The following is a 19,641-nucleotide window of genomic DNA, read 5'->3' on the forward strand; positions in this document are numbered from 1 at the left end:
AAAGTCTATTAAAAAAAAAAAAAAAAGCCCTACCTGGAAAGGAAGAGAGGCCCAGCTAAACCCAGCTTTCTGGTCACCCCTTCTCAGGCACTCCTTTACATGAGTGAAGCCATCTTGGACCCTCCAGCCCAGCACCAAGTGAATATCATCAGGTGTTTATGGTCAGTGCCACACGGAGAGGAAGAATTGGCTAGTCAAGTTCTGCTTGAATTCCTGAATTTCTCACAGTGCCAAACCGTGAGATATAATAATGACTTCTTTTAAGCCACTGAAGTTTGGAGTACTTTGTTACACAACAACAGATATCCAGAAAGGATGCTTATAGAATTCTGGGTTAATTTCATGCTCCCTCAGAAGTTTGAAGGAACCAATTCATTGGCTCCTGGTCTCCTAGTGTTGTTGTCTGAAGTTATTCTGTGTTTCAGTCCTTTAAGAATCTGGGTAGCGTCCATTCTAAGTGTTCTGAAGCATCATGATGATAGGCTTGGCGTGGTTTCATTTTCATTCAGTGTTAGACATTTGATGGACCTGGAAATTCATGTCACTCAGTTCTGAGCTATGTTCTTGAATTATTCCACTGATGATTTCTTCCTTTCTTAGAACTCCTGTTATTTAGGTATTGGGTCACTGATTTTCCTGGTTTTTCTGTCCTATTTTCTATCTTTTTGTCTTCTACTCTATTTTCTGGATAATATCCTCAACTTGATTTTTTTCAATACATCTATGAAAATCTTCCTATGTCACTAGTATAATTTACTTTTTTTGTTACCCGAATTAATATCTCCTCCTGTCTTTCTGAAGATATGCATTTTAATTACTTTTATAAGTGGGATATTGTTGTTGCTGTTCAGTCACCAAATCAGGTCTGACTCTAATAAGAGTTAAAAATTGTTTTTTTGGAACATAGTTTCTGTCTTCTTGAAGTTGTTTTTCTCTTTATTTTATGTTGTTTTTTACATTTGAAGTTTTTCTAATATATCTGATAATCTTAGGTTGTTGGCTTATGTTTAAAAGTGGAAATTAGTTGAAATCTTAAAAGTGGATTGGAAAGTAGGCCTGCTGGGTGTGGCTTGCAATCTATTGTCCTCGCTAGTGGGTGAGCTGGCTGGGTCTTTCTCAAGGAACCACTGCTGTCAGAGTCTTTGGGGCTCCTTCCTCTTGGGATGCGCAGGTTTCCCAGAGAAGGGTCTTCTAGTCTCTGGGTTGCCAGCTTTCTGGGGCTTGCAGTGGGTGGACCTTAGATTCAGCATGCTTGTGTTTTCATAGGGTGTTCCTTACCACACTTTGGCGTCTCCTAGTCCAGAAGCTCTTGATTTTGGCATCCCCAGAGAATAAACCCTAGTCTCATTCAGAATAAGGGAAGGGAAGCTTCTTATCTGAGGATCTTACTACTTCTTCAGTAATCTTCCAACTACTTTTCCAATTACCACTTGCTTTTAGCCTCACTGTCATTTCTAGAACTACTATATGGAGCCAGTTCCCAAGTCCTTTGGGATTCTGCAGTGTAGACTGATTCATTTCTTGGTCTTCCATCCTCCTAGCTTAGGATGCAACTTTCCTGAATCGACTAAGTCAGTTACCACTTGTCCTTGTGTTTCTGGCTTTCAACATTTTATGACTGTTGGCTCTTTCTGTTCTCTTTGTCCTTGTGGACAAATTCATTTTCTGTCATTTTAGTGGGGTTTCTCAAGGGAGAGAAGTAAATGCTTTGTTCAATCTGCTATTCTACCCAGAAGCCTGAAATGAATACTTTATCCACTGCATCATTTATACCCTCTGCGTTGACTATTTTATTATATTTCAAAAAAGCAGATGGGAAATGGACATTAGATCTGAGTTCAATGCTAAAATAATTTCACGGTCAATAAGGAGGGGTTATTTTCCTTTGGGAAAGTAATTGTTACCAATATTTAGCCAGAAATATATTTTTGACATCAAAAATCATTTCTAAAAATAGAATTTATGTACCGAAATACTGTTTTGCTCTTGACCTGCTCATGGAGAGTAAATACTGTGGATATTAATAATATAGGTACAGTTCTAATTCTTTCATTACAGAAAGAATATAGACATCTTTACCAATAGCTGAATAGTTCCATTACTATTTCTGACCACAATTACTATTTCTGAATTTTGGAGATGAGGTTTTGTACTAAGTACTAGAAACTATTTCACCTAATCAAAGACACAATTTTTTTCATCCTCATTCTCAATACATAATCTCCCTTATAAATTTTAGGAATTTAATTTCTCATGCAGTGCTCAGGGATTCTAAGAAGATAGAAGGATCAATACAATATGTTGAGAAGCCTGTAATACAATATTTGAGATGCCTATAAATTGAAAAGATTGCTTAATAGAAAGTTATTTATATACAGGGTCAGTGTAACTTGAATGAATAGGCTAAGCTGAGGATACCATGCATAGTAAGGTTAACTGTGATCACCATTCTGGTTTCACACCCCACCTCCGTTTGCTCTCCCCTCTCTTCTCGGACTCAAGTTTCCCATATGATCTTTATTTCTCTATTTTTCCTCTGTTCTACCCAGTCCAACAGAGGAAACCCCAGTACAATAGGTTAGTAGAAGAGGTGACAGCTTCAGTTCTGTAATTGAGGAGTGTGGAGAAGGAGTGCTGAAAAGTTTTCTTTCTTACACCTTCCACACTGTCTAAGATAGGTGTGTCCTCAACATCCAGAGTAGGCTTGAAAGTTCACCATACTAAAGTCCCAGTTTTATCAGCCCCATCTATGGTAGGGCCTGGGAAGTACAGCCATTTCACTGACACACTAGTCAGATTTTGATTTCTACCCCCAACATTCAGAATAGATAAATCTTAGATCTAGTAGTGGCTTTTCCCAGAAAACACACAAAAACCCACTTTATCTAAGAACCTTCTAAGGACCCCCACCCCTATTCCATTTCACTATGACTGAAAGAAAAACACAACAAGAGAAAGAGTAAAACCAAGAATAAGCCTCAAGAATAATGCAGACAAATGGGTGGCTTTAAAACTGAAAAACGGTCACATCCTTTGTTGACTCAGAGCAGAACCCATTTGGAGAGAGGCAACAAAAACAGTTTCCCAAAGAGCTTAGCATATTAGAGGTTTTGTGGATAAACCAAGTATAATATTATTGAAGCAACAGAGATGTATCAAGTCCTTATAAATAGATTCTAAATCTATTTCTGAACTCTCATCAGGAGCACAGTCAGTTTGGGTACAAATTCTGAGGTACAAGCAATAAATGCTGGAGAGGGTGTGGAGAAAAGGGAACCCTCTTATACTGTTGGTGGGAATGCAAACTAGTACAGCCACTATGGAGAACAGTGTGGAGATTCCTTAAAAAACTGAAATAGAATTGCCTTATGATCCAGCAATCCCACTGCTGGGCATACACACTGAGGAAACCAGAAGGGAAAGAGACACATGTACCCCAATGTTCATCGCAGCACTGTTTATAATAGCCAGAACATGGAAGCAACCTAGATGTCCATCAGCAGATGAATGGATAAGAAAGCTGTGGTACATGTACACAATGGAGTATTACTCAGCCATTAAAAAGAATACATTTGAATCAGTTCTAATGAGGTGGATGAAACTGGAGCCTATTATAGAGAGTGAAGTAATCCAGAAGGAAAAATACCAATACAGTATACTAATGCATATATATGGAATTTAGAAAGATGGTAACAATAACCCTGTATACAAGACAGCAAAAGAGACACTGATGTATAGAACAGTCTTTTGGACTCTGTGGGAGAGGGAGAGGGTGGGATGATTTGGGAGAATGGCATTGAAATATGTATAATATCATATATGAAACGAGTTGCCAGTCTAGGTTTGATGCACGATACTGGATGCTTGGGGCTGGTGCACTGGGACGACCCAGAGGGATGGTATGGGGAGGGAGGAGGGAGGAAGGTTCAGGATGGGGAACACATGTATACCTGTGGCGGATTCATTTTGATATATGGCAAAACCAATACAATATTGTAAAGTTAAATAAAATAAAATTAAAAAAAATCTTATTAAAAAAAATTCTGAGATACTATCAAGCTGAATATCAGGGAGTAAGTCACACACAAAAACAGTGGGGCTTGGAAGGCTAGCAACAGGGTGAGGGAGAGATAAATGGTAACATTTGATGTGAAGGATTAGGACAGGGAGTATACAGGGATAAAGGTGGATAACTTACAGACTACACAGACTTTATTCAGGGGCCTCTACGACTAGGAAGTTTTAAGAAAAGGGTGAATAATTTTCTTTCCAAGTGGTTGAAGGTCAGGCCAGCATGGGGCCAGGGAATAGATTAAAGAATTTTTTAAATTCCTTCTGGTTCTTTGATACTAGCCACAGCCCAGAGCTCTGTATAAACCTTAATTCACTGCATCACAGAAGAACCAAGGTTTCAGCCTCAGAGAGAGATAAACATGCAGAATATGAATCGTGTATTCAGAGAGTCTGGCAATGGGCTAATTATGCAGGGGGAGTTTGCAGGGGTGAGGATGACTGCAGAGGAGGTCCTAGGAGTTCAGACTTGAAAAGATTAGCAAGACAGCATGATAGATTTTGAATCTGGAGCAGCAAAATAGTACAGGGAAATAGACTTCATGGGCATCATGTTCAATAATTCATGAGCTGCTGTACTCACACGGAGCTTCTTACCTGTTAACTTTCCACTAAGATTCCTTTCTCTGATCTTCTCTGAGCTGGCAGCATTGTAACTCTCTCCATCCTCATGTTTGCAGCCTCAGATATGATTCTGGGCCACTGTATCAGGGTAAATATTAAACTGTGATAAAACTTGGGGATTTAAGCCTGTGGATATTTATAAATCCGAAAAGATCACTTGTGGCGTAGAAGAAGATTGTTTCAGTAATCTCAACAGTGTTTCTCAAAGGATGCTCTGTACAACACTAGTTTCATGAGATGTATCTTTCTCATCAAACATACACACATCACATAGCTCTGTGGTCAAATTAGTTTAGGAAATGTTATATTATATATTATATATATATATATAATATATTCCTTGGAGCAACATTCAGAAAACGAAGATCATGGCATCCGGTCCCACCACTTCATGGGAAATAGATGGGGAAGCAGTGGAAACAGTGTCAGACTTTATTTTTCTGGGCTCTAAAATCACTGCAGATGGTGACTGCAGCCATGAAATTAAAAGACGCTTACTCCTTGGAAGGAAAGTTATGACCAACCTAGATAGCATATTCAAAAGCAGAGACATTACTTTGCCAACAAAAGTTCGTCTAGTCAAGGCTATGGTTTTTCCTGTGGTCATGTATGGATGTGAGAGTTGGACTGTGAAGAAGGCTGAGCACCAAAGAATTGATGCTTTTGAACTGTGGTGTTGGAGAAGACTCTTGAGAGCCCCTTGGACTTCAAGGAGATCCAACTAGTCCATTCTGAAGGAGATCAGCCCTGGGATTTCTTTGGAAGGAATGATGCTAAAGCTGAAACTCCAGTACTTTGTCCACCTCATGTGAAGAGTTGACTCATTGGAAAAGACTCTGATGCTGGGAGGGATTGGGGGCAAGAGGAGAAGGGGACAACAGAGGATGAGATGGCTGGATGGCATCACTGACTCGATGGACGTGAGTCTCAGTGAACTCCGGGAGTTGGTGTTGGACAGGGAGGCCTGGCGTGCTGCAATTCATGGGGTCACAAAGAGTCGGACATGACTGAGCGACTGATCTGATCTGATCTGAAGCAAAGCTTCTGGGGCTTATTGAAGTCTCTGATAAACCTTACACTGATTAAACTTGTTTTCCTTTATTTAAATCAGCACTTCCAAAACTTATTTGACCTAGGAATATTCTTAAAAATGTGCATAATACCTTTAACATCTTGTGGAACTAGTGCTTCACAGAACAGGTTTTGAAGAACATTGATGAATTACCTCTGTGATCTATATTTGAGCATTATGGCATGGCCTAAAATCTCAAGTTCAGTCAGCTACAAGAATCCTACTAGAAAAATTTGGAGGTTGTACATATACTTTGGTCAATCTAGATTGCAGTCAAATTATATCATTCCAGACAAAAATTCACATCAATGCTTAATTTCTTCAAATAGCAGATCTTTCCTTTGTTTTATACTTTCTACTTGACTACTGAATGGATAATTTTACTTTAAACTTATTTTCTCCAATTTGTTGACTGCAGTTATTTTAATATTGTGATGACTTTTTGCTAATTTCTTGTAGAACATATTTATTTTAGAACACACTTAGAAATCCAAGGGCTTAAGTTACACTGATTTATTTTTATATGTATCCCGTTATGCAGCTGGTGATTCAATTCATGCTGTTTATATTCCTCCTCCCTTGTCCCTGGCGTTTTCCCTAAAATGTTAATTTCTGCAAATCTGATTTGATTTAGGCAATCTGAGAAATTGCAAGGGAAGGAGGTTTGTAGATTGTACCACACTCTGCAAATGTAAAGTAACGTCATTATGAACTTACTCAGTGATTCTTATTATTGAATACCAACCACAGTGACACACAATGTGCCAGGAGCTCGGGCTTCAGAGAGAAGTCAAGCCTGATCCCTGTACTGGAGATGCAGAGTCTGGTGTGGGGTGGGTGGAGTGGTCAGACAGTGAGTAAACAGTTATGACAAGTGAGATGATATTGGTATTGAAAGAGCAAAATAGGAGCACAGGAGAGAGTCAGATGGGGGTTAGTATGAAGATGCTGTCCAAGGAACTGACTCCTAACTTTGGTTGGTGAAGTACGAATGGGAGTAACTAGATATGACAACAATGAGGCTTAAATGCCTATGAAAAATATTCAAACTCACTCATAATCAAGAGGTTACATATGAGAACATATGTAATAAAATAAAATGCAATAATAAAACAATATGCAATAAAATAGTTTTTGTTAGATTGGAAAAAATTAAGAAAATGGGCAATATTCAGTATTGACAAAGGTGTGGGGCAACAAGTATTCTTATGCAATATTTTGGGGAATGTAAATTGGTGCAGCCCTTTTGGAAAGATTATAATAAATTAAAAATGTATACCTTCTGATCCAGCAACTTTTTCCTAAAGACATTCTCACATGTAGTCATAAAGAGAACCATAGGAAATTCATTAGAGAACTAATGGAATTCGTGAGGATTTGGAATTAAGTTGACTGTCCGTCAATAGGAGAATGAAACAACCATACTATGAAATATCATGCACAATTGCATCAGAATGCAAAATGCTTCAAGAAGTATTATGGAAGCATTAATTTATAGTATATTATGCACAGTATGATGTCATTTATGGGAAAACCCCAACAAAACATTTATTTCTTTATGTAACAAACACATAGAAAGAGTCTGTTAGGAAACCACACTAAATTGATAACAGGGCTTTCTTCTGGGAATGGGAATGAAATTAGCGGAGGGCTCTGATTTTTTTATTACATACCTCAGTATTTTTTTGTAAAATAAAATGTGTTTGTGGTTTGAATAAATAAATTAAAAATAAGTAGGGTTAAAGGGGACATTGTCTCAGTGGAGAGATTGGTCAGTACAAGGCAGGAAGAGTCCTGGGCCAGGAGTCGGTATCCTCGGCCCTTCCTGCCCCGAGCAGTGCCTCCAGTGCCTGCACTCCATCCCTTCCTGCCTTGTCTAATAACTGTTCCCGCCTCTGTCTGCCTTTCTCCCTGTTTTGGCTCCTTCTATCTCTACAAGCATGTGGTAGGATTTCTCATCTAAAAACGTCTCTCTTATCTCTTATTCCCTATGAGCTATCACCTCACTTCTCTGCTCCCTTTGATAGTAAAACCTGTTTAGAGTTGTGTATGTTCACCTGCATTTACTTCTTTACAACCCGAACCTATTCTCTCCAATCAGACTTCCATCTCTGCCCCACTAAATGTGTCTGGTCAGAGTGTCACCATGATCACCATCTGGACACTCAGTGGCTCTTCTCAGGGCTCATCTTCCTCTCCGTCTCCCACCATCTAGCTTCTGGGCACTTCTCCTTTGGAAAGACTTTCTTCACTTGGCATCCAGGACACTAACTGCTTCTGGTTTCCTTTGCCTTTTAGGGCGGTTCCTTCTCTTCCCTAACCGCTACATGTTGGCATCCCCCAGCCACTGTCCTCAGCCACTTTTCTTTTTCACACTCATTCCCTGTAATAAAAGATCTCAATTTTTTGCTCTCAGGACCACTTTATATTCTTAAAATTATTGAGGAAATCAGAGAGCTTTTGTTTATGTGAGTTATAGCTGTCAATATTTATATACTGGAAATTAAAACTTAGAAATTTAAAAAATCATTTAATTATTAATCATTTAAAATAATAAATCCATTACATATTAACATAAACGAAATATTTGTTTTCTAAAAACATTTTTTTTCCAACTCCTCCCCCAATTAGTGGGAAGAAAGGCATCATTTTACCATTTGGCTAATATCTTTAATGTCTGACAATAGAAGACACCAGGGTTCTCAAATCTGCTTCTGCATTTGTCTGTTGTGATGTGCTCTTTTAAGGGAACTATACGAAGGAAAGCTTGTCTTAAATATACATTTAGGTGGAAAAGGGAGTAAAATTTTAATATCTTTTTTAGATAACAACCAATTGCCTTCTTTGATTCTATACCAAAACTCAGCAAGTAATTATCTCTTAAAAGGCCGATTAGTTGCCATATGGAATCTGAAATGGACTTTTTGCACCATGTTACATTCAAATGATCTAGCTTGTCCTTTGAATGGCATGATTTCCTATATCAAACATTGGCCATTTAGAAAATATTGGTTCACCGAGTTATGCAGATATTCCAAATGTTGACACAACTTATGATGTTGTTGTTCTTGTTCAGTTGCTAAGTCTGATTTTTTGTGACCCTGTGGACTGCAGCATGCCAGGCTTCTCTGTCTTTCACTATTATTTCCAGAGTTTGCTCAAGTTCATGTCCATTGAGTCAGTGATGCCATCCAACTATCTCATCTTCTGTATCCCCCTTCTCTTCCTGCCCTCAGTCTTTCCCAAGACCAGGGTCTTTTCCAAGGAGTCAGCTCTTCCCATCAGGGGCCAAAGTATTGGAGCTTCAGCTTCAGCATCAGTCCTTCCAATGAATATTCAGGGTTGATTTCCTTTAGGACTGACTGGTTTGATATCCTTGCTTTCCAAGGGACACTCAAGAGTCATCTCCAGCACCACAATTCGAAAGCATCAATTCTTCAGCACTCAGCCTTCTTTGTGGTCCAACTCTCACATCCATACATGACACCTTATGACACAATATTGAAAATTGTGTATCTCATTAGAAAGGACTTGGAGTAATAGGAAGTTGTCAAGTTCATAACAGAAGATACAATTTTTAAAAAATTCTAAATTTTCTCTGAAAGCTCAAATTTTATGCTTGGCAACCAATACTGGCAGTTGTTTCCCTTGAAGTGACAAGCTCATTTCATTCATTGCAGATATAATACCTGCCATATATCCAAGTCTAAATAACTATAATTTGTTTTCCAGTCTTTTTCAACAAAAGGTGTTCCGTGAAAAACTGACTAATTCAGTTTTCAACTCCCTCACACAAGTGCTTTTCTTTAGGCCAAACATCATGTTTTGTTATGTAGCAGAAGTGCTCTATGCATATTTCTATTTCATCAGATGACATTCTTAAAAATCATGTACTTACTTTAATAAAATTAATATTTTTTTCCTATTTTATAGGTGAAATTTTCAAGGGCAGATGTCCTCTCTTTTTTAATCTAGAAGGTGTGGAGGTGAAGACCACTATGATTATTAATATAGCTTAGTGCAATTTTGATTCATGCTCATATGTCAGCAGTTTTATTCACCATTGCTTTTTTACCTCAGGTAAATGGCTACACAGTGCAAAAGACAACTACTGTCTTAGCATTGTTGTGAAGATACTGTTCTTATCCTGTGGACCCCCTGAAAGGGTCTTAGAGACCCAGAGGTCCATGGACCACACCTGGAAAATCACTGATGAAGTCTATCTCCCATTCCAGTTGGCCTCACCCAACCTCAGATTACCAACTCTCTGGCTAATTATTTGTTTTGCAAAGTATAATTATAAGATAGCTAATCATTTGCAATTATATCACATATAATTTTTGAATAATGGATTTAATAAGGTTATTAAGCCCATTAGTGCCTCATACGTACATGTCTTCTTTTTTTTTTTTTCAAACAGGAAATTAGGTTAGCAAATCTTAGCTTCAAATCCCATCTCTCCAATTTTATGTTTTTAATGCCCCAAGTGACTTGATTTGGAGTTATACATTGCTTTTCAAAATTGTTCTCTCACATAATGTCTATTGGGTTGGAGAGAATAGATAACCTTTAACACTCAGATTCTAGGACACTTCTCATCAAAGATGTGTGTTTAAATGTCCTTGAATAGCATTACTGTGCCACTTATAACAATGGCTTTGTCTATTTCTTTCTAGGGGTTTGACTTGTTTCTGGCCCAAATAGCAAATTTAAGTCAGAAGCAGAGGGAGCAGCAGCTACTCTAGAAAATTCCATCTACTTTGCACCAATTTATGTTGGCCCACTGGTCTCACTCTTATCTCTCGAGCTTGATATGGTAACTTTGGTCATTGCTTTTGGTTCTTTTGGCTTTTGTGACTTTTTAAAATTTATTTTTGGCTGTACTGGGTCTTCATTGCGGAGCATGGGTTTTCTCTAGTTTTGGCAGGAGGGGGTTACACTCTAGCTGCTGTGTGGGGACTTCTCATTGTGGTGGGTTCTCTTGCAGAGCACAGGCTCCAGGGCATGTAGGCTTCAGTGGTTGTGGCTCATGGGCCTAGTTGCCCTGTGGCATGTGGGATCTTCCTGGCTCAGGGATTGAACCCGTGTCTTCTGCTTTGACAGACAGATTCTTGTCCACTGAGCCACTAGGGAGGCCCTGGCTTTCATGACTTTCTAAGGCTAACAGCAGTTTCTTACTTTTTTTTTTTTTAAGTTGTGATTGTTGCCTTGCTCTTCCCTCCAGCTGGTTCTGCCTCCCAGCTTTGAAGAACTTCTTTATCATTTAGCCCTGGCAGGCAGAACTTCTCTGACTTCTGGCCTCACTTTCAGAAGGGGAGCTGGATAACCATAAATGCTCAGGTTAGATGTGTTGGGTTCAGGTGATTATTTCTGTTAAGGATTTGGAGTCACCCGTTTTCCTCTCTGGCTGTTGCTTGGAGAAAATAGTATGCATGAAAGATAATAATGGAGAACCACTTTAATTAATAGCTGGTCAAACACCTAATGCAGGGCTTACTACGCATGAGCTCGACTTCTATTACACAGTAACCCTGGCCCTACATAAATTTGGTTCTTAGAACATTTCAGACTCTGACCCACAAAATTAGTCACAAGCCACAGTTAGCTAAGGGTTGGAGAAAAGCATAGGAGGTGGCAAGAAGGAGGAGCACCTCTCCCCAGCAGCTTTCCTAATGGCTCTAATTCAAGCAGCAGCTAAAGAAGGACACGGACTCAAACGTCATGTTGCCCTAACAGCAACCAAACTTGAATAACAGAGAGAACTTCAGAGATCAGCAGGTGCAACTCCCCTTCATCACGTAAATGAAGTCCAGGAACGCTAAATGTTCCATCTGCAGCCACATAGAACCAGCACCCTTTCATCTGTCAACACAGACTTCCTCCTACTCTACTATACGGACTCAAAGTGCTCTGGAATTTTAGATGCTGCTTTTTCTGTTGACACACATTACCATTTAAGTTAAAGATGTACAAAATAATGATCTGACTTCCATCTATCATGAAACGATTATCACAATAACTACAATAACTTTGGTGAACATCTATCATCTCTTATGTGCTCAGTTGCTTAGTCATGCTCGACTCTTTGCCTATGGACTGTGGCCTGCCAGGCTCTCTGTCGATGGGATTTTCCAGGCAAGAATACTGGAGTGGGTTTCTATTTCCTCCTCCAGAGGATCTTCCTAGCCCATAGATCAAACCCATGTCTCCTGTGTGTCCTGCATTGTCAGGCAGATTCTTCATCACTGCACCAACTGGGAAGCCCCATCATCTCTTATAGATACAACATAAAATATTACTTTCCTTGTGATGAGAACTCTTAGGGTTTACTCTCTTGATAACTGTCATATATAATGTATAATAGGAAACTCCAGTACTTTAGCCACCTCATGGGAAGAGTTGACTCATTGGAAAAGACTCTGATGCTGGGAGGGATTGGGGGCAGGAGGAGAAGGGGATGACAGAGGATGAGATGGCTGGATGGCATCACTGACTCGATGGACGTGAGTCTGAGTGAACTCCGGGAGTTGGTGATGGACAGGGAGGCCTGGCGTGCTGCATTCATGGGGTCGTAAAGAATCAGACAGGACTGAGTGACTGAACTGAGTGCTAACTTTGGTGAACAAAGTTATATTTTTATAACTTTTATAACTTTTTAGTTTTATATTTATGATTTTGTATATAATGTCCCTAGTAATTATTCATCTTATAACTGTAAGTTTGTACGTTTGTACCTTTTGACTGTCTTCATCCAATTCCTCCTCCTCCTCCTATCCTTGGGTAACCACAAATCTGATCTTTTTCTATGAGTTTGTTTTTGAAATATAATTGAACTATAACACTGTGTTAGTTCCTGATACACAACATAGTGATTCAATATTTTTATGCATTTCTAAATGATCACCATGATAAGTCTAGTTACCATCTATCATCGTACAAAGTTATTACATAATTATTGACTATATTTTTCTCACTGTACACTTCACTCCTGAGACTCACTTAGTTTGCACCTGGAAGTTTGTATCTCTTAATATCCCTCATCTATTAATATATTGCTTTTAAACAAGAAGTTCTTCCTTCCTGAAGTTTTGGTATTGTTTTATATCCTTCTATATAGGTTACTGGGCCTTGGCTTCTTTAACTGAAATAGGATTTTCCCGTTACATTAGTTGTGTTTTAACGTGTTCTGAACACAAATAACTATTTTTAATCTTCAAAAATAGTTTTTTTTCCCTTGCTTCTAGAGTTCTCCCTATTGTCAGGCTCCCAGCTCCTAAGCTGCCAGCCTCATTTTTTGTTTTTGCCTTCAACCTACTCAATTTCTTTCAGAAAGCACATAGTTTTAAGGGATATTACTTTTTGAATTTTCTGAAGCTGAGAGTCAAGAGAACAGATTTTATTAATGTTGACTCAACTGAGTGATGTAAAGATTTATAAAACTAAGTGGTTATGTTGTCTTTAAATGCATGCATGTAATTTCAATTAGAGTTACTTTCATCTCATAAAGGAGATATTAAATTTTGAGTGGGTGGAGGGTTTGACAGAAAAAAGAAAGGAAAACAACCATCTTCTCTTCCAAATGACATTTTTTTTTGCTTTCAAAGGTACATTTTTTTGCTTTCAAAGGTACATTTTCGAAATAACACTGTGAACATCCAAAGGGTGAGGCAGGAGGCATTTTCCAGAGATCCAGTTGAATAGAGAAATCCATAAATTTCATCCCATGTTGATAAGCATTTGGACCCAAAGGAACATTTGCTCAAAATGCCTGAGGCAGCTGCCACATCTCTCACAAACACTGCTTCTAAGTCAATGTTCTGCTTATTCTGATTCTGCCAGAAGAGGATCCTCATTCTAATGCCAATATCTCTTTAGTGATTTTTACACACTTCATAACTCTTTGTTCTTTAAAGGAGATTGGCCTAGCACAGGTTATCTGAAGGAATAATTTGCATTCCCTTCATGGATCCCAGCCCTGTCATCATGGCAAAGGGGCTCACATAACTCAATGGAACTATGAGCCATGATATGCAGGGCCACCCAAGGCTAAAGGTTCATAGTGAAGAGTTCTGACAAAATGGGTCCGCCGGAGGAGGAAATACCAACCCACTCCACTATGTTTTTGCCATGAGAACCCCATGAACGGTATGATTCTCAAAATCCTTCGAGCTAGGTTTTAGCAATACATGGACTGAAAACTTCCAGATGTACAAGCTATGTTTAGAAAAGGCAGAGGAGCCAGAGATCAAATTGGCAACATTTGTTGGATCATGGAGAAAGCAAGGGAATTCCAGAAAAACATCTATTTCTGCTGCATTGACTACACTAAAGTCTTTGACTGTGTGTGTGAATCACAACAAACTGTGGAAAATTCTTAAAGAGATGGCAATACCAGACCACCTTCCCTGCCTCCTGAGAAACTGGTATGCAGGTCAAGAAGCAACAATTAGAACCAGCTATGGAACAACTGATTGGTTCAAAATTGGGAAAGGAAGACATCAAGGTTGTATATTGTAACCTTGCTTATTTAACTTAGATCCAGAGTACATCATGTAAAATGCTGGACTGGATGAATCACAGCTGGAATCAAGATTGCTGAGAGAAATATCAACAACCTCAGATATGCAGATGATACCACCCTAATGGCAAAAAGTAAAGAAGGACTAAAGAGTCTCTTGATGAGGGTGAAAGGGGAGACTGAAAAATCTGGCTTAAAACACAACAATAAAGAGACTAATGAAAGGTCGTTGCTGAACCACAGAAGACGCTGGGATTCTTGGCATCCAGAGGAGAAGAATTCAGTCTGGGGCCAGAGATGAGGCTTGGCTGCTCAGAGCTTTTGTGTAATAAAGTTTTATTAAAGTATATAAGAGATAGAGAAAGCTTCTGACATAGACATCAGAAGGGGCAGAAAGAGTGCCCCCTCGCTAGTGTTAGCAATGGAGTTATATACTTTTTAATTAGTTATTACAGTGAATCAAAAGAATGTCTGGAGGTTATAAATACCTTACTAGGCTCACTCCCATAATTTACATTTTAAGATAACAGGATTAGCCAGGTTTTTTCCCAGAAACTGTCCTCAAGCAAGATACATTATTGTTATATAATCCTAAGGAATGTAGAGGGAAAAAAAGGTTTGTCCTTTCCTCTACCTTGAGAATTCCAGACCCCTCTCTCCTTGGGGACCCCCAGACTTCTTATCAACCTGCCTAGGAATTGACTCTCTCACTAAGATGATGGCATCTGGTCTTATCACTTCATGGCAAATAGTGGAAGCAGTGACAGATTTTATTTTCTTGGGCACCATAATCACCGTGGATGATGACTACAGCCATGAAATTAAAAGATGCTTGCTCCTTGGAAGAAAAGCTATGACAAACTTAGGCAGTGCATTGAAAAGCAGAGACATCACTTTGCCAACGAAAGTACATACAGTCAAAGCAATGGTTTTTCTATTAGTCATGTACTCCAGCTGTGATTCATAAAGAAGACTGAATGTCAAAGAATTGATGATTTCAGATTGTGGTGCTGGAGAAGACTCTTGAGTATCCCTTGGACAGCAAGGATATCAAACCAGTCTATCCTAAAGGAAATCAACCCTGAATATTCATTGGAAGGACTGATGCTGAAGCTGAAGTTCTAATATTTTGGCCACCTGATGCGAAGAGCCAACGCATTGGAAAAGACCCTGATGCTGGGAAAGATTGAAGGCAAAGGGAGAAGGGGGCGGTAACGGATAGAATGGCTTGATAGTGTCACTGACTCAATGGACATAAATTTGATCAAACTTTGGTAGATAGTGGAGGACAGAAGAGCCTGGCGTGCTGCAGTTCATGGGGTCACAAAGAGTCAGACATGACTTAGCTATTAAACAACAACAAAAATAATTTGCATGACAATATATGAGATGGTTTAACAGAAGCTACTGCTACAAGGGACACACTGAATGGTGACACCCTGGGGCCATCATACTGCTGTGATTTTGCTTAATGGGGATCCATTGCAACCCTTATTCCAGACAGAGAATTCCCTTTTCTATCGAAAGGAGTTAAATATATTCTTTGTCATGGCAGCTACATGGTAGAGAACACAGAAGCAGGTGGCAACTAGACACTAAGAGAAAGACAACCAGATAGCTTGGGCCCCCACAAATATATAGAGAAAAAACCTCACACGGAAGGTGGCCAACCAGCCAGGGTGTGCACCTTCTTGGAAATAAAGCTGATAAGGACAGTGCTTAGAGTCAATGTGGAGCAAGTTCCGTGAACAGAGTGTGTTTGTAAATAGCAACACAGAGCCTAATACAAGAAGGTGCTCGGTCAGCGTAGACTAGCTCAGAATAGAGATAATTTTCACATAAGCCACAGCTAGATGGTTCCTTCTTTTGTGTCATGAGGTCAGAATCTCTCTGCAAAGCCCTTATAAGAATTATAAGCCATTTGTGTCTGAAGAATCAAAACTTTTTCTCTCCCTTTTACCCCACTGACTTTCTAAGGAGGACCTGTCTGCCTGCTGGGTTCTGAAGGATGATGGGTGGAAACTGCAATAGGATTGGGGAACTAGTGGGATTTCATATCGATCAGAGAGGAACCCCCTGGTCAGAGGACAGAATAGATGCAGAAAGGACAGGGGGCACTGGCTGTTCCCAGGCCCCGAGTCAACACCCAGGGACACAGAGCAGGCTGGGTCTGGGTGACACTCATGACTTGTCATGCGTCATCTCTACTTTCAACTTCCGAGCATTAAAGCCAGAATGACACTAGGACTTTGAGGCTTGCCTATTATCTTTTAAAATGTTAATGTATATATATGAGTGTAAATAAGAAAGTAAACTTCTTCGTCTCTTGAGTCAGAAAACTTCAGTGGTGTGCTAGAGTCTTTCTTATCAGAGGTCAACTCTAGGGCCCCTGAGCAGGAGTGCTCTTTCCCTGCCAGCACAGATAGAATGTAATTTGCAGGACGCTCCATCACAAGCTATGATGATGTGAGTGTGCCAGTGGTGGGTTTGTTGTGTCACTTGTGTTCCAGAAGCAATTTCTAATGATCCTCATTTTAACACCTTGGGAACAAACCTCATCTCCTGTTGTTCCTTACATAGACACATTGCCATGTTTGAGGGTACGCAGACATACATACCTGCTGGTGGAGTACAGAAATCCAGTAGTACCAGATAGCTGGGGCCAGTCAAGCTCATTGGTAAGAGCTATTGGTAAATTGAGGAAGGATTTCTAAAGGAAAAACAAGGTAGTAATTATCAAAATGGTCACTAGCTTTCAACAGGGAGTAAGGTTGTCTATTGCTCAGGCATTGCCCTCTGCCTGTCTCTCTCTCACCTTGTTAATCTCTTTAAGGGACTTTGCATTTAAAGCATATGCCTCTTAAGGTTAACCATCATCAGAAAATTCACAGAGATCAGCATTCACTCTTAAACTGGCTTCCATTCAGCTCCTGTGAAAGATGTAGAAGCATGGCATCTCATACTCAACCCTCATTTGAGAGGGATGCTTCAGGACATGGGTAAACTTTCAACTATTTAATTTCTGAGATTTTCTCCATTTTTAAGGTTGGGTAATCAGAAAATTGATCGTCTGAAAACTAATAATACTCAAGCCTCCAGCAAAAATACCTTCCCTGAGTTCACAGCTATGCCTTCAGTTATTAAGATGGTGTCTCCTGACATCCTTGGGTGGGCGGGGGTTCTTAGACACCTTTGCAAAATCTTATGGTTCCTTTTCTCATGAAGATGCACATATACTCTTGTGATTTTTGAGGGGTTCACAGAACTCCTGCAACTCTTGCACAGCCTCCTGTTCAGGAACTCCTGACATGGAATTCTAATTCTAATTTAAACTAGAATTCCTTTGAACCACATTCTATGACTTATGCAAAATCACAAAAGAAAAATGTTGCTAGCTATGTCTCCTGATTGTTCCTTAATATAGATGATATCTGGGATAAACCCCTTCTCTAGTCTAATTCCTAGAAAAAGCTCATCTAGAATAATGTGTTTGGAATAGGCTTACTAGATTTAGCAAATAAAAATGCAAGTGCTCAGTTAAATTTGAATTCTATAAACAAAATGTGGTATACATATTCAACAGGATACTACTGAATCTTAAAGCGAAAGTGAAAGTGTTAGTTGCTCAGTCTGACTCGTTGTGACCGCATGAACTGCAGTATGCCAGGCTCCTCTGTCTATGGAATTCTCCAGGCAAGGATACTGGAGTGGTTAGCCATTCCCTTCCCCAAGGGATCTTCCTGATCCAGGGATCCAACCTGGGTCTCTTGCATTGTAAGCAGATTCTTTACCATCTGAGCCACCAGAGAACCCCATTCAATCTTAAAAAAGAAGGAAATTCTGATACATGCTAAAATATGGATGAATCTTGAGGAAATTATGCTAAGTAAAAGAAGCCAGTTTAAAAAAAAAAACAACTCTTGCACGATTCTATTTGTATGAGGTATCATGTGTGTGTGCACAGTTGCTAACCAGGGATTGAATATGAGGTATTCAGTTCAGTTCAGTTCAGTTCAGTCGCTCAGTCGTGTCCGACTCTTTGCAACCCCATGAATCGCAGCACGCCAGGCCTCCCTGTCTATCACCAACTCCCAGAGTTCACTCATAACTTTCCTTCCAAGCAGTAAGCATCTTTTAATTTCATGGCTGCAGTCACCATCTGCAGCAATTTTGGAGCCCCAAAAATAAAGTGTGACACTGCTTCCACTGTTTCCCCATCTACTTCCCATGAAGTGATGGGACCAGATGCCCTGATCTTCGTTTTCTGAATGTTGAGCTTTAAGCCAACTTTTTCACTCTCCTCTTTCACTTTCATCAAGAGGCTCTTTAGCTCCTCTTCACTTTCTGCCATAAGGGTGGTGTCATCTGCGTATCTGAGGTTATTGGTATTTCTCCTGGCAATCTTGATTCCAGCTTGTGCTTCTTCCAGCCCAGCATTTCTCATGATGTACTCTGCATAGAAGTTAAATAAGCAGGGTGACAATATACAGCCTTGACGTACTCCTTTTCCTATTTGGAACCAGTCTGTTGTTCCATGTTCAGTTCTAACTGTTGCTTCCTGACCTGCATATAGGTTTCTCAAGAGGCAGGTCAGGTGGTCTGGTATTAGGGGTTCTTGTAAGAAGAGGAAGAAGGGACATGGGTACTGGACAAAGGCCATGTGATGATGAAGGCAGAGACTGGAGTGATGTTTTCACAAGTCAAGGAACACGAAGGATTGCTGTCACCAGAAGCTAGAAAAGAGGCACAGGACAGATTCTCTCTCAGATCCCTTAGGAGGAATCATCCTGCTAATATCCTGATCTCCAACTTCTAGCCTACAGAACTATGAGAATAAATTTCTGTGGTTTTAAGCCACCCAATTTGTGGTGCTGTGCTGTGGTAGCCCTAGGAAATGATGACATGGCCTGAACTGGACAATTTGCTTATAGTTCTCATGAGGGTCCAAGATATAAACCCTTCTCAAAATGAGTCATGTAGTAGCTATATTCACACACAGTGGTTATCCCATGCTGTCCTTCCCTTTTTCCCATGGTTCTGTGAACTTCCTTCACTCCCTTTTCCTCAATCATCTTCTCCTTGTACATGCCAATCCCAAGGTCCCCAGCGTTGTTATTATTCTGAGTGCTATTTGCAGCACAAGTGGAGGCTGGAAGTGGGTGGGAGGTGGTTGGGAAGGATGGCTTCTTGGAATACAACTGTATTTGTTATGGTGTTCTTGCCTAGAGAATCCCAGGGACAGAGGAGCCTGTTGGGCTGCCGTCTATGGGGTCGCACAGAGTCGGACATGACTGACGTGACTTAGCAGCAGCAGCAGCTGTGTCAAAGGAGCAGAAACTAACTCATGGAGGCTCCC

General features: G+C 39.9%; 1 protein-coding gene across 1 annotated transcript in view; it reads right to left on the bottom strand.

The window, feature by feature from the left end:
• The window catches only part of AOAH (acyloxyacyl hydrolase), a 185,864-nt gene that overhangs the window by 66,079 nt on the left and 100,144 nt on the right, over nt 1-19,641 (bottom strand). Inside the window, exon 12 of the mRNA XM_005889098.2 lies at nt 16,904-16,995. Coding sequence (XP_005889160.1) covers nt 16,904-16,995 — 92 coding nt within the window. The remainder of the gene's footprint in view (nt 1-16,903; nt 16,996-19,641) is intronic.

The sequence above is a fragment of the Bos mutus genome, chromosome 4 (assembly GCF_027580195.1).
Source record: "Bos mutus isolate GX-2022 chromosome 4, NWIPB_WYAK_1.1, whole genome shotgun sequence".
In the NCBI taxonomy this organism is placed as follows: Eukaryota; Metazoa; Chordata; class Mammalia; order Artiodactyla; family Bovidae; genus Bos; species Bos mutus.